General features: G+C 36.0%; 1 protein-coding gene across 1 annotated transcript; it reads right to left on the minus strand.

The window, feature by feature from the left end:
- Nucleotides 1-814: 814 nt before the first annotated feature.
- LOC144444332 (uncharacterized) lies at nucleotides 815-12,944 on the minus strand. Its single transcript, XM_078133745.1, has 12 exons — nucleotides 12,638-12,944; nucleotides 10,829-10,983; nucleotides 10,505-10,577; nucleotides 9,464-9,536; nucleotides 9,063-9,241; nucleotides 8,228-8,398; nucleotides 6,982-7,078; nucleotides 4,098-4,208; nucleotides 2,958-3,102; nucleotides 2,126-2,312; nucleotides 1,224-1,366; nucleotides 815-925 (listed from the first exon to the last, which is right to left on the minus strand). The coding sequence occupies exons 1-12, from the start codon at nucleotides 12,942-12,944 to the stop codon at nucleotides 815-817; spliced, it is 1,752 nt and encodes a 583-aa protein (XP_077989871.1).
- Between the last annotated feature and the right edge of the window lie 3,106 nt (nucleotides 12,945-16,050).

Consider the following 16,050-nt stretch of genomic DNA (forward strand, 5'->3'; position numbering starts at 1 on the left):
TACTCTATGAGAGGGGTTATCACTAAGCGTATTGCCTCAAAACAAACATGAAATACAGTCGATTACTCCATGTGAAAACTATATTGTACATGAAATGTAATATAATGAATCGATATAACACTTCCATGTACCTAACAAATACATACATTGCACATTACTTATAATATCCGCCGCAACACATACACACACTCACGAATTCAATTCTCTCTCTCTCTCTCTCTCTCTCTCTCTCTCTCTCTCTCTCTCTCTCTCTCTCTCTCTCTCTCTCTCTCTCTCTCTCTCTCTCTCTCTCTCTCTCTCTCTCTCTCTCTCTCTCTCAGACTCTGCATATATCCATGGATCAGACACGTGGTATCATTTATTATCATTTATTACAATAAAAGTCAGATCCCACTGCTTAGTTTGACACACGTCTTATCTTTTTAATAAAATGTATTTTTTTTCTCTGTCGACTTGTTATGTTAGCAATCATTATCATTAGCAACCCTTTCGGATGTGATGTTGCAATTATAAAGTTTATTCTTCTCAATTCTTTAATTGTCGTATCTGATCTGATCACGTTAAACTCAAAGTTCAAGTCAAATTGGGACTATTTATTACATGAATACATGAAGTCACTGACAGAATAGTGTTCCTATGGAAACTGATCGAAACTGTTGTCATACACGTTTTAACGTTGAGAATAATTTGGGAATTGTCGTGGCAGTTTTCCCCTGTACCTAACATTCTTCAAATACAAATTTAAATAATCATCCACGCTCATTTTACAACCGTTAGTCTTTCTGATATTAAATTCATCAGAATGAGAACAGTTTTATCGACGGAACATTAGTTTCTCCAGTCCAATCATTGGTGACTCTATAGCCAAGGAGTACACGAAAGCACATAAATATGATACCACCACATTGGCTATAAAGATATATGTCTGTAAAAAAAAGAAACACAGTAATCAATAAAAGCGCTAAAGAGTACATATATCCAACCCCGATATTCTATAGTCATGCTCTGGATGGTGGGTGGTAAATCTTAGGCATGTTGTTACAATGGAGTATTTAAAATGACATGCTCGTTTCTGACCATTCTCCATTGGTATATCAATGGTGGCTTTATTGAGTTCTCGTCAAATCTCTTTTGGAACGGGACGAGATTTTCTTCACACAAAAAGGTGACTATAGACAAAATATTTTTTTTCATCTTTGCATTGTGAATTTCCTTGAACTTACCACCGTAATGTCAGTATAGTGGATCAAGACCTTGAGATTTGTCAGGTATAGATACATCACAAATATATGTAATAAATATGCACAGTAGGTTAAACGAGCCAATGGGATCCATGCATTCCAAGACAAGAAAGTATTCACAGGACCTGTTAGGAGTCAATACAGCTTATTATTTACTAGTTAATATATGATACACAAACATTAAAACATGCACAACAGGTTGAATGGAATCCATATGTTAGAAGTTTTAAGTGGACTTTAGGGAGTCAATAATGATCATTAATTACCATATGAAACACGTTACGAATGGATGCACTAACTATACCTAGTGGGTGAAACGAACCAATGGGAGTTATGCATTCTAAGACAATAATGTATTTACTACATCTGTAAGAAGTCAATAATTTCATTTTGATTTTAACCTTCGTAAAACACACAATGCAATATCGTCCGGGTGTTGTTATAGTAAGTCGAATACTCTTGGCACGGATAACCACACAATAATAATCATGGTTATAATGAATAAACAGCGCCCTCAGACAGCCACAATTTCAAGAGTCATTGCCGATTTTATAAAGATCCAGACATATACATGTAGATTTGTTTTGAAAAGTAGTAGTTAACGGTTGGGAAAAATGGTTTTGTACGTAGATCAAGAAAGCTTTTTGTTCTAAATAGTATCTGTATCGAAATATTAAGAACTCATCAACAGACATCATTAGTTTTATCTCAATCTGTCTTCATATCTCGAAACAAGCATCTGGCATGTAACAAATGTTCTAACAAAATCACAATATTTTTCTGCGAAGAGATTTGTCAATGTGGTACATGAATATTGATTTGTCAATTCTAAAATTATAATAAATAACATGCAAATCATTCTAATTAGCACATCTAAGACTTACCACCATTGCCAGTAGCACATGCAAATATAACCCAAGCTACGGCCACAACGAAAGCAAATCGACTCGTGGCCAGGTAGAGAACAGCAATCCATTGGTCAGGATGTGCTCCATGAGCGGTTGGATAGATTCCATATACTATTGTCAGTGCAACACCAGCTGCTAGTGCCCAGCACAACAAATTCACAACCTAAAAATGAAGATTTATAACATTAATTAATGTGTATGATGCTGTTTATGCATGTCGCCAAATACCTAGTTAGGGGAATGACTATCCTTTATAGCAAATAGCTCACATGGGTGTCTATACAGTAATTATACTATAGTGTCTGGAGATGTCATTCAAGTTTAGTTCATTGCTTCAATTCAGAATTATGCATGACATATTATTATCTTAGGAAGCTCATCTCCTATGCGTGACTTATTGTACTACTGATTATTGTAACGATCGTAGCATCGCATTTTTGAATGACTTGAGTTTTGACCGCCGAGCGGTGAACATCTATCATTGCTCTGGCTTTGCGATGAGGCCATGAGGCCTAACTCGGGCTTTGATAAATAAAGCCTATCTTCTAGTTTCAAACAAAAAGTCATCTCGATGCAGTTTATCATTTTACTAATATATTGGCTGATCTAAAATTTTGATATGGTGGAGGATTTTAAGTTTCGATAGTATAATCAATTATAAGAAAGATCACACTATTTTTACACAACCGTGTTCTAAACATTAAATGACTTGTATTAAAGAATAAATCTACCAATAATACAGACGAACATGTTAATATAACCCTGCGGTAAGTTCAGCTCATAAGCATGTCAATCTAAATGGGTTTACCTTATTGAGTTTAATCTGTTTTCCATTCAATCTACACAGTACATATCCAAGGAATAGCCCAACCATGTATACCTGTACACGACCATAGGGTTTGCCATAGATCCAGTCACCAGGTGGTTTATCAAATCTATTATCATTGTAGTAACTATGGAAACAGAGTTGATAGAATGTGTCACAAGGTGGTATTTTAATACATAGCTGAACTTAGAATAACCTAATATGACAGTTATATCACAATATGAAAAATACACTTTCATCTTTTACAATTCAATTGTCAATATTTTTATTGTGTATTGTCTTTTCCAATTTCAGTCTGGAAGGTAATTCGAAATGTGAGAGTTGAAGTTTCATAAAAGCAGCCTACAGTGTTAAAACAGCCATTCTAGTAATAGTTAATGCAACTGACCCTGCGCAGATCCAGCGACAGGGTATGTGAAAAGTGCTGTTACGATGTATATCTGTATAGATGTATTCACAGACAGGTAATACGTCCATTTGCACAGGCATGGGTACAGGTTTGTAATTTCTGACTATACATTGCTGTGAGTACAAGAATGTACACACAGATGTGTATGCAGAGGTATGGTATACAAGTTATTGTACTAGGTCTGTACATTTGGTCAGATTTCAAGACTGTAGCAAGCATATCTCACACACATGTTAATGCTTAAGTGCATGTACAAACACATGAGATTATGGTGTCATTTTAGCCTTTTCGTAATTATTGTAACCAGTTTGTTGATTTTAGCTCTATTTGTTTGATTGTTTTACTATGCTTTTAAATATATTGTATGTACAGTGCTTTTGAAAATTAATGAACAGAAAAGGCGCTTTAGAAAAAAAAAAACTTTTTAATTTTTTTTTCTGAATCAGATATAGTCAGACCGAAATATACACCTGTATACACACCCATGTATGTTGTCTGACTGTAGCGTCTTCACTGACACAGACCTTTCCTAAACGAATAATACATTGTTACAGAGTAGAAAACTTTTTTGGTGCGTATACATAAAGATGAGAAGAAAACAGGATTGGATAACGTTCATTTTATTTTTCTGGCGTATGTAATTAATATTCTGCTTTGCAGCTACAACATTCCACACCATTATTGACAGAGACACATAATGTTAAAAGACTTACGTTCCATCGCCTCCTCCAATAGGGTATCCAATGTATGTAGCTAACCCAGCTATAACAGCAATAGATGCTACCGTGGAGAATGCCATTGCACTTGTACCAATTTTAAAAGACCTGTTTGATATATTATAGATACCATGGTCAGATTAATCTTTCAGTAATGATCATGATTTTTGTACATTTCACGTGTAGTTTGATAAAACTTGTAATATCTGCACTTGGTAATATTAACTCGATATTAAATATTCATAATACAGGGACGACATCATATTGATCATAATTACTTCGAAATCATTTTGAAGTGACTTGAATCAAACTGTATACCACCAGAAAAAAGAAGTATGTAAATATACATGTACAATCTTTGGAAACCAGGAGAAAATGATAAATAGAATGCGTTACCTTACTTGAAATGTACAGGAAGAGAATACTCACTTGTACATCAGAATAAGGAAGATTGGACTTATGATAAACAATTGCATGTCAACTTGTAGATACCACGTGTGGGCCAGACACTAAGAGTAAGATGAAATTAGATAAGATTAGGTCAGGTTTAGTTAGGTTAGGTTAGGTTAGGTAAGGCTAGGTTAGGTTAGGTTAAGTTAGGTTTGGTTTGGTTTGGTTTGGTTTGGTTAGGTTAGGTTAAGTTAGGTTAGTTTAGGTTTGATTATGTTAGGTTAGATTAGGTTAGGTTAGGTTAGGTTATGTTTGGTTATGTTAGGTTAGGTTAGGTTTGGTTTGTTTAGGTTAGGTTAGTTTACGTTTATTTACGTTTGTTTAGGTTGGGTTAGGGGTTAGGTTAGCTCGGTTAGGTTATGTTTGGTTAGGTTAGGTTAAGTTAGGTTAGGTTAGGTTAGGTTAGGTTAGGTTTGGTTTGGTTTGGTTTGGTTTGGTTTGGTTAGGTTAGGTTAGGTTAGTTTAGGTTGGATTATGTTAGGTTAGATTAGGTTAGGTTAGGTTAGGTTTGGTTTGTTTAGGTTAGGTTAGTTTATGTTTATTTACGTTTGTTTAGTTTGGGTTAGGGGTTAGGTTAGCTCGGTTAGGTTATGTTTGGTTAGGTTAGGTTAAGTTAGGTTAGGTTAGGTTAGGTTAGTTTAGTTTACGTTTGTTTATGTTTGTATAGGTTGGGTTAGGGGTTAGGTTAGCTAGGTTAGGTTTGGTTAGGTTAGGTTAGTTTATGTTTGTTTATGTTTGTTTAGGTTGGGTTAGGGATTAGGTTAGCTAGGTTAGGTTAGGTTAGGGTAGGTTTGGTTAGGTTAGTTTAGATTAGATTAGATTAGATTAGATTAGATTAGATTCCATTTAGATGTATGGTATCACTTTGTTCATAATTGGTCAAATTGATAGACGTCATTATGGTCTTATTTGAGCAAGGTGTGCCAGGGTCTGACACAGGAAATGATTGCACAGATAGAACTAACAATTTCAACAAATTGATACGGGTTAGAGGTATATAATAACATAACATGAAATATCTACAGCTAGCTTGCTGATAGTATGTATACTGATCATACTGGAAGTTTACATCAGTTCATTTGTCTATCTATATATGTATGTATGTATGTATGTATGTATGTATGTATGTATGTATGTATGTATGTATGTATGTATGTATCTATCTATCTATCTATCACTCTATCTATCTATTTGTCTGTCTGCCTGTCTGTCTGTCTGTCTATCTGTCTATTTATCTATCTATCTATCTATCTATCTATCTATTTATCTATCTATCTATCTATCTATCTATCTATCTATCTATCTATCTATCTATCTATCTATCTATCTATCTATCTATCTATCTATCGTATCATAATTTTGTATAGCTTTAGATATATTGCGATGTGATTAGTATTACACACTGGCTTTTTGGAAGATAATTAAAGATGTTTGTGGTCCATCAACCTAAAAGAAATGTAGTACAAATGTCAACTGTTGAATTAGCATTAGTTTAATTGAAAGTGGGCATCACCAAAGCATCTCTCTTATATGTTAAGATGTTCTACTTTTAGTTAACTTTCCCCTCGTGTATTTTTAGCGGTGTGAATACACAAAGATTGGGTCAACAATTCTTGTTTTTGAAATTCAGTAATCAACAGATTAATGAAAAGTAAGAAACGTAGTATCTCACCATGTTACCCAGGTCTCCTGGCCATGGATAAAGGTTATTGAAATACAACAATGCAGCCCACCAATAATCCCGACAAAGTTGTTGGAAGCCCACAAGTGCGACATTGTGCACTGGACCCGTTCCGATGTGCACAACAACGGATGAATTAATTAATACAGCTAATGCGAAGGCAGGTGTTAGGCGCCACCAACGATGAAAATAGAAAAGGGCCCAGTTGATCTTTCCATTGTTCTTGTACATTTGCTTCAATGTAAGGTAAGAAACGAGACATGCACTGTGGAAAGGTGATACAATGGTTGTTAATAATGGATATTAATGAGATGAAATATGCACACACGAGTCATGCAAGAAACAGACATTCCACAAGCATAGTAATACTGAAAATGAACTCTCAGTTCACTAATACAAATGTTGTTTAATGTGGTACACAGGTGGGTGGTAATATATAGCGTTAGAGTCAATACCTTTTATCCACTATGGTCAACTTTTTTAAAAAGCAAAAACATTTTGCCCTTGCTCGCGCGAGGGTGCTAACGCAGCTCGGTACAATAAACAATAATAAACATAACATAACATATCATAACATAACATACATAATATAACATAACATAACATATCATATCATATCATACATGCATACATAACAGACAAAAATATCGTAAAATGAGAAAGGCTGACAATAATATTCACCAGCTTGACTACATCAAATAATTAACAAAACTTTAAAGCATGCGTTCACTGCTATATATGTTACCTTACCTTAAAAGGAAGAATGTATCCACAGCATATTCACCACCGTAGACGGCCATGAAAGAAAACCGTTTCAGGGGAACTTCTATAATGTATCGGTTATTAGCTATCAAAAAAAATGCACAGACATCGAAAGGACTTAACAAAAAGTGATGCACTAGTTGTGACGTAGTGTTTTCAAATGTTATTAATGTTACGGAACAGGACTAGCAACTAATTAGGAAAAATGATGTAAACACGTGTGAGGTGCGGTTTGATACGGTGATGTATATGTACATAATGCAGATTTCTGTGAGATGGGTGATAATTTGGTGCACTAAATGGTGTGCATAGTTTTGTTATAATGCGGTAAACTGGTGGTGAGATGTCACGTGACCCTAAAAATGTGAATGAATATAATATGATTGGATGAGTGATGTCACATGGTTTTATATGATGTGATCTGGAGTAGTAAGTCAGACAGTGGTGTTGTTGTCTATATATATTGTGGCGAAATGTAGTGTGGTATGTTGTGACTTGCTGTGCTGTAAGTTGGTGTGCTGTGATTTACTGAGATATTACTTGATGTTACAATGTGAATTACGTCGAGATGAGATGCGATTTGATGTCATGTCGTGAAAGAATCGAAACGTTGTGATTTGATTTGATGTCTTGCAGAAAAAAAATGAAGATTCACTGCAAATTGATATGGTGAATATTGATGAAAGAATAAGACTATGAGTAGTCTAGTTCCAATACGGCCATGTTTCGATTAAAGTTATCTTCACACATTAAGTCTAGTAAAAGTCAAATATTTTACCGTTATTCTTGCTAAACCTCATGCTGGGCGAGACTATGTGAAGGGTAAACGGCGCATGTCATGAGTTGCAGTCCATCACAAATTGACAGGCAGTTGTATAATTGGTTCACTTCGATCTTTCAGAAAATTGCTCATTAATTTTCAATTAGAACAGCGATACGACACTAAAAATCACGTGAGGACGTCATCACGTGTTTATGTCGGGGTAGCTGCAGATGTGATGTTGTGCTAGGGTAAGGACTTTGACTAGTCGTACGTAATGTGTGAAGATAATGTAGTGTAAATCGTAAGTACACACGGGTATATTGGAACTATAGTCTAGCCTATGACGTGACGTGACGTGACGTGACGTCAAATAGTGAGCTACTACGTCATAATGCTCTATTTGATGTTGGATGAGTAGCAATGAAATGACGTTATTTGAAGTGGTAAGCCAAATATCTTAAATTTACTTACAGTAAAGGCCGACTGCAAAAGACAGCGAGTGTCCTAACATAACCCAGAATATACTGATGACTCGAATTCCATTGATAGAAGCGAGAGTACTTGTACCACGTTGTTCTGTACTTAGTAACTTACGACCATTGGTTATGACAGAAAACGAGAGTAGAAACTGGCCAAACTTTCCTATATTTATAAAATATGTAACTGTTAAGCACATGCAGAACGACGATACATCTTAAAGTAGCCATTTTTGTATATAATGCTCCATTGAGCAACGTTTAAATGCATATGGTATTATATGTATGTGTGTGTGTGTACGTGTGTGTGTGTGTGTGTGTGTGTGTGTGTGTGTGTGTGTGTGTGTGTGTGTGTGTGTAAACAACAAATCTGCACTTATACATAGACAATCGAACATCTGTATTTGCAGCTCTTGTGAAAACTGTAGATCATTATACCAAGCCTGGTTTGATCTGAATTCTGCCATTGGAAACGTATATGCACCATTTAAATAGCACCACCAACGGTGAGAGAGTGACTGAATAGACAATTTTATTTTCAACAGGGGCTAACATTGGATTAACTGACCGAAAATTGTTCATACCAGTTATGCTGATTTCCTTGCCAAAATTTCCTATCACGTATCTATCTCCTGAACAAGAAAAGGGGACTTTCACAAATTTTAATCTCATTCGAATTGAGCCAATCGTTTTTTTGTGAAAATGATCACACAGACAGGCACACAGACTGACTGACACACACACACACACACACACACACACACACACACACACACACACACACACACACACATATTTCTGAAACAATTACCAAACACACTTCGACATACCTGGTTTCTTTTTCTTTAACTCTTCAACTGTCATCTTACTGTCGACAAGTTTTTGTTTCAGATTTCCATCTTGTTCTATCTCAAGACTTCTTTTCAACTCTCTCTTCAGTTTCCTATGCCAGATTACGTCATATCCGGTCCCAATGATCATTAAGCAAACTAGGATACTACATATTACACTGAAATACAAAGTGCAATGTATCCGGTGGGAAATATGTACTCAATTATACATGTTTCTAGATGCACAACGGCTGGCCAGCCAACCTCTTACATATTTACCTGTTTGTCTGTCAACCAGCCCTACTCTCTGTTTTCTCTCTCTATGAACATGACGTCTGTCTGTCTGTCTGTCTGTCTGTACATCCCACGTCTACGATATACATACTTTAAGAATCACTTACATGCAAATATAGTCCCCAGTTAGGTAAGGTAGCTCTTCGTAGCATACAGTACTCTCCACGGGTAGACCGCCTCCTGTTTAGAATATGAAGAATTTCAAATTAGCGTTTGAAGCACGTAAAATTTATGTTCGTTATCACAGGAACTGTAGATTATAATAACCTTATATAAAAACCCGTTGTAGTAAGATTCCATCTCAACATTAATATTGACAGCTCAGATAATATTATTCCCTAATAATACAAGATTAGAATGTTATGTTTACATACATTATAATGATAGTGCATTATATTTCGTGCCATAGTGGAGGGAGGGATGACATAACTCCCATGTACAGTCGTACAGTCAACACTGCCTAAGCCCTGTCCAAATCACACGCATTTGTCTTTCAGTGCCGTTTTAAACTAGTACTGTAGGCTTACTGTTTATCAAAATTGCATAGAATTAGCTTACACTGTATCAGATACTTTTCAGGATTTTGAAAGAATGACTCCTTTCAATAACAGAATTGACAAGTGTATATATATCATTATGATTAACTGAATTCGCAGTGAAGCCATCTTTCATGGTTGGTTATGTAATAGATCATTAAGAACACACTCGTATTCAACACTAGAGGGTGCTATATTACGCACTTCCGGTTTGTATTGTACAATGGGCAATTGGGGGATGGTGTCGATAATAACTAGTGACAATACTATTTATAGATGAAAGGTCACCCATACTGACATTTAGTATTTACTACCATCAGGCTCAAGCTAATATGTATCAAATGAGGAACATGACAATCTAACAGCAATATGCCAATAATATTTTCCCTACAACATCCCCCAAAAGTCTGGAATCTAACGTGGTCTCTAACTAAAGTGGAAGTGTACATGGTAAGGAATCGTATAGAAACTAGACTACCCTCGAATTAAATCAAATCAATTCACCCTTCGGGCCCTGGTAGTTCTTAATATTCCACTCCTGTTCCAATGACGATATGAGAAATTGTGTTCATGTACATGTACCCGTACAAAAAGTAATGAAATGAGTATTACCTTCAGACAAAATATAGGTAACGTCATCACCATTACAGCTGTCTGGAAAACAAACGCCCCATTTAAAGACACCCTGAAAAGACACAATGACCGTAGATCTGTGATATATGTATATGATCATATAGTTTTTGCCGTATGCACACACACACCCCCACACACATACTCAAGCGCGCGTGCTGTCTGCCTGCCTACCTGTACCTTCATACATACATACATACATACATACATACATACATGTGGTAATGTTGTCAATGACATGAGTTTTAAAACTACTAATGAGTGAAAGTTGTTAAATATTCTTAATTAATTACTGACAATACTTACTGCAACTGTGGCAGTACAATATTCAGCACCAAATGAATGTAATCCAGCCTCTGGTTCTACAGCACGACAGAGATCAAATTGTCCAAAGCTTTGGGGACACAAAGTTGTTTCAAACTGTCGTATGATTTCTGGGAGGTCGCCAAATGACACAAACACTGTGAAAAGGATGGAAATTGTTAGTTTACAGGCCATATCAAGTCTTGTGAATAATGTATTTAATTTTTTTTGATCAATAAACTAAACAATCACATGAACTCTACTGCTTCAATTGAAAATGGAGGTCAGTTTGTTTGTTGGTTGGTTGGTTGGTTGGTTGGTTGGTTGGTCGGTCTGTCGGTCGGTCGATTGATTGATTGTTACTGTTCTGAGTGCAATTAGGCCAATTATTAGAAACATTTCACGAAATCCGAAATCCCAGGATACCTTACCAAATGACTACTGATGTATATTCATACAATATAACCTACATTCTTATCAAAAATATCCATCAGGTTATGAAATTATGAACACAAATGTGGTGTATAACCTGATTTGTAAAAATCAAGTTTCAATATACATCAATGTAATCATTATGGCTGTTAACTGCGTTATGCAAAATTGGTATTTACGTATACTAGAGGTTCGTCATGATTGTTGATCTCTGCCTTACATAACATGCTCAAGGTAAATTCCTGCCAATCATAGTAAAGAATTATGATCAACAAAGATGAAAAAATATAGATATTTCTGAAGATTGTACGATTTCTTAATTGACGTGTTAATAAATATGTTTTATAATGGTAGATAGAAATAGGAACCATCTTGTTAATCGTATTCAGAACACATTTCATCTAGATATATATGTTAAAAGGAATCACGGCTTATATATAATAAATGGTGAAAGTTCAGAATGTGACGTATTTCTGGTTGATATCTGTTATTATTCAAAAAGCTATGAACCAGTCATGAGCACGTGCCTATCTATTATACCATATATTAACAGATATCGACACATTTCATTGAAATAAATCTTGATTAAAATATTTATAATTATGCCTGCAATTTTGGTATCTGAGGAAGCTCCTCTACTATTTGTGACTAAGAGTTATTTAGTTATTGTAACGACCTTAGAGTCGCGGATTCGAACTTGGGCTTTGACAGTGGAGCTGGTAACACCACAGGGGACCAGGAACCGTGTGACAAACAAAACAAAACAAAACAAAACAAAACAAAACAAAACAAATCAAAACAAACAAACAAACAAACAAACAAACAAACAAACAAACAAACAAACAAATAAACAAATAAATAAATAAATAAATAAATAAATAAATAAATAAATAAATAAATAAATAAATAAATAAATAAATAAATAAACTATCAAATAAATGACAAATGAACAAGCAAAGTAGTGATTGGTGCAAAAAACATATATAGTATACCCCCATGAGTATCTGTTTATTTGCTGGTTTATTTAATCATTTTATTTGTCCCTATACTTGTCGTTCATTTGCTTGTTCATTTGTCATTTATTTTATAGTTTATTTATTTATTTATTTTTTTATTTTTTGTTTTGTTTTGTTTGTCACACGGTTCCTGGGTCCGCTGTGGCAACACCAGTCTCCTAGCCCTGGCTTCGGAGTGAGGCCGTGAGACCAAACTCTTGGCTAGCACGAAATATGTAGTCCAAGTTCAAGTTTTACTCATACATATCAACTCCACCCACATCATTCTCAGTATTAACTTCTTATTAGTTCTCTTATACTGTTTTGAACGTGTTCAGTCACAGTTCTATCAACATAATAATGCATTAGGTTTGGTGTTACTTACTTTGTCTTGCATACCTCTGATCAGGCCAGTCTTTCATGAACACGTCAGTATCATTACGACATTGTGATGAGATATTATAACTATCTGCCTGGACATTTGACATAAATACTTGAATACGTCTCATCAAATCTTTGTTGCTTGAAATGTCTTCAAGTTCGCTAGGTATTTCCACTTTTTCCAACGACCTCACTCCTCTTAAGGCATCTTCGAATTTAAAGTCATTGATATGGCATTCAACATCGTACGGTTTTAATAGAAAGAATGCCAAAGTCATCAGGTAGAATTTCCACATCTGGACGGCAACCATTGTGCAGTGATGATAGGACTTGCTACAATGGAACTGTGAGTCATAGACCTGGCTCAGTTGCTAGGTGATTACGTCATCATGACGGCATTTCATATCATACTGTGATTAGTTAGATCATACAATCAGTCACGAGATTAGCAGATGACCCATTGATCAAATTAATCCAAAGATATATTAAAATGGTGGCATTGACTAACTCTGTGCTGTCTTAGAAAGACACATCAATGTATGGGTTAAGACTGTAAACAGACTAAACCAAAAATATACGGGTTATGAGATCTAGAGCCACAGGTGCAATCAACGAAGCCGTTAGTTGAAACCCTGTTCGTATACGAGTTTTTATGTTACGAACGTGAGGTGAAACAGGCAGTATTTCAGCGATCAACACGTTATGTCAGTTAAGTAGGTAAGGCTACTCGAGGGATGGGTAACGACAGTGTGGGCAGCATGTGAACGTTATTGAGTTTGAATACACACTTTGTACCGATGTATTAATAAGGTATCTGTCTGTGAGTTTTGCGCGTTGGGGGTCCAAGTAGGCGATCGATCGATAGCATGGTAGCCAATGGAACTCATGAACACCGAAATTATTGGGGTATATGATGAGGCCCTTTCGATGACTGAATAATAATAGATGGTTTATTAAAACAGTTTTATGACCACATGCTGAAATGGTCAAATTATTTGAGTTTACATATCAGTTAAAATAAGAATAGAAAAAGAGCTTACTCAAAAGAAAAAAAAAACACTGGTCAAAAAATTCATTTAAAATACAAAAATAAAAATCTGAACACGGAGAACAAGATAAAAGCTTAGCACACACACACACACACACACACACACACACACACACAAAACCGAGCAAACGAACAAAAAAACAACAACAACCGTATACATGTACAATGAATATCCACAAGCGAGACATTTTATTTAGCCAACATAACACTACAGACAACAGGACTGTTTTCTTTTCGTTTGGTCCTACATTTGAAAGTGACGTTTCTATTATTACGTGTATGATACTGTACTTGTGTTGAACTGGGGGCAGCACCAGGTGGTGGAGTCTGTGATCACCCTTAAGTATAGAGGATACAAACGCTATACAAATATGCTTACGTCTATTCTCAAGGGTTTCGATATAACTGTAGAGTCTGACTAGGATTGAAATGGGTATATTATACGGAGTGCCCTCTTTTGGGCACTCTCCTACGAAATGCTGCTCTGAGTTTGTCTGATAGTCCTCCCTGCCATACAACACTGGAGTATTCTAGGGAGGAAGGGACAAAAGAAATGTAAATAAGCTTTAGGTCCTAGTTGTTTGCACCGTACATATTCAGGACTCTCATGATGTGTAGACGTTTGGATGCTTTGCTTATGATTTCATTAATATGTACATCCCTTTTCAAGTTGTAGGTGACATTTAGTCCCAAGCATTTGTAAACATTAACAATTTCTAGTACAGATTGACCAATAACAAGATGAGTGAGATCTACACCAGTCTTCGAAAAAGACTTCTTCGGATTTAAACTCATGTTGTTGTTGTTGTTGTTGTTGTTGTTGTCGTCGTCGTCGTCGTCGTCGTCGTCGTCGTCGTCGTCGTTGTTGTTGTTGTTGTTGTTGTTGTTGTTGTTGTCGTCGTCGTCGTCGTCGTCGTTGTTGTTGTTGTTGTTGTTGTTGTTGTTGTTGTTGTTGTTGTTGGAAGACCAGTCAAAAATTCTAGTTAGATCATCTTGTATGTTAGATTTACTGGAATCATAGCAATGAAAATGTTCTGATATTGTGGTATCGTCCATGAAAATAAAATGTGAGTTTACAATAGGAACCTGGATATTGCCTTTATGATTACCAATCTTTTCCTTATAGTACGTCTTCCTGCTCGACTCAAATGCTTTTTTGACTTTATTTCTCCTATATTATACAAGTGTACTCTACCATTTCTGTATGCTTTCTACCGTTTCTGTATTATTGATTTAACTGCTGTTGTCATGAATTGTTTATCAGATTAGTGGACTTTAATAATCTTTTCTCTGAAGAACTGGTTGATTGCTGTTGTAGTTGTTGTTGGTCTTATCTTCGAATTCGCATGTCTTGTTTTGGAAAACTTCCACCCAGTCATGTTTGGTGACCCACTTACCGAATTGCCTGATATTTGAGTCTTTTGTTGGGCGTGTTCTGATCGACTTTGATGACACTCTCAGCTTTTCTATCGATGACATTATCACAGTTGCATGGTCCGAGGTACCGAGTGGAGCTAGTGATATCGGCCTGTTGTAAAAACGTTCTATATTGCTGAGTGTCAAGTCTAAAACCACGTTTTGTCTGGTTGGAGATTTTACTAACTGCTTTAATTGGCAAGTGTTTGAAATGTTTGTAACATCCATTCGATTGAAGTCACCCATTATAATTGTTCCGGTATATGGGGCATTGGATTTGACTTGGTCCACTATATAGATATGATATTGTCATTCAATTTCCTTTCATTCGTCGCTGGTGGATGATAGACGCAGCCAATAAGTAATTTTGACACTGTCCTTGGCAACCAATGTGGGCGGGCTGTGCACCAAATTGATTCAACATCATCGGTGTTTGTTAGGAGTTGGGCACCGAGTGGTTTGGGATGCAGGTGGGTGTGTATATACATACACACTCCTCCTCCTCTCTTGTCTATGCGATCCTTTCGATAGAGTTGGTAGTTATCCATAGCAACTTATTGATCACTAATTTCATCACTAAACCATGTCTCGGTCACTGCAGTAATCTGGATGTTATTCATTGTACAAGTTGACTGTAACCGTGTAGATCATGATGGATTCACCTAATGATGTTTTGGGGGGAATTGAGATCAACATCTTTACTCCATCACATTATCCAATTCATTGAATCCCAATTTATAAGCAATAACCCCCGCCGAAGGCGGGTATACACGAGATTTTGGTACAATTCGCGACATATAGCACGAGCCGAATGGCGAGTGCTATATGGAGCGAATTGTACCAAATTCGAGTGTATACCCGCCTTCTCGGGGGTTATTGCTATTATACTATATCAAAATATGTGTCTATTTCTTCTAAATGTGATTCTGTGGTTATTTATATGTCTGAAAAGG

The sequence above is a fragment of the Glandiceps talaboti genome, chromosome 13 (assembly GCF_964340395.1).
Source record: "Glandiceps talaboti chromosome 13, keGlaTala1.1, whole genome shotgun sequence".
NCBI classification, from domain to species: Eukaryota; Metazoa; Hemichordata; class Enteropneusta; family Spengelidae; genus Glandiceps; species Glandiceps talaboti.

Bases quoted from the DNA above. Each gene is read 5' to 3' on its own strand.
- LOC144444332 (XM_078133745.1), bottom strand. From the start codon at position 12,944: ATGGTTGCCGTCCAGATGTGGAAATTCTACCTGATGACTTTGGCATTC. The intron at 7,079-8,227 runs GTAAGTAAATTT...TTTTTTTGATAG, and splicing joins TTTTGCAGTCGGCCTTTACT to CTAATAACCGATACATTATA. The intron at 926-1,223 runs GTAAGTTCAAGG...TTTTTTTTACAG, and splicing joins ACTATACTGACATTACGGTG to ACATATATCTTTATAGCCAA.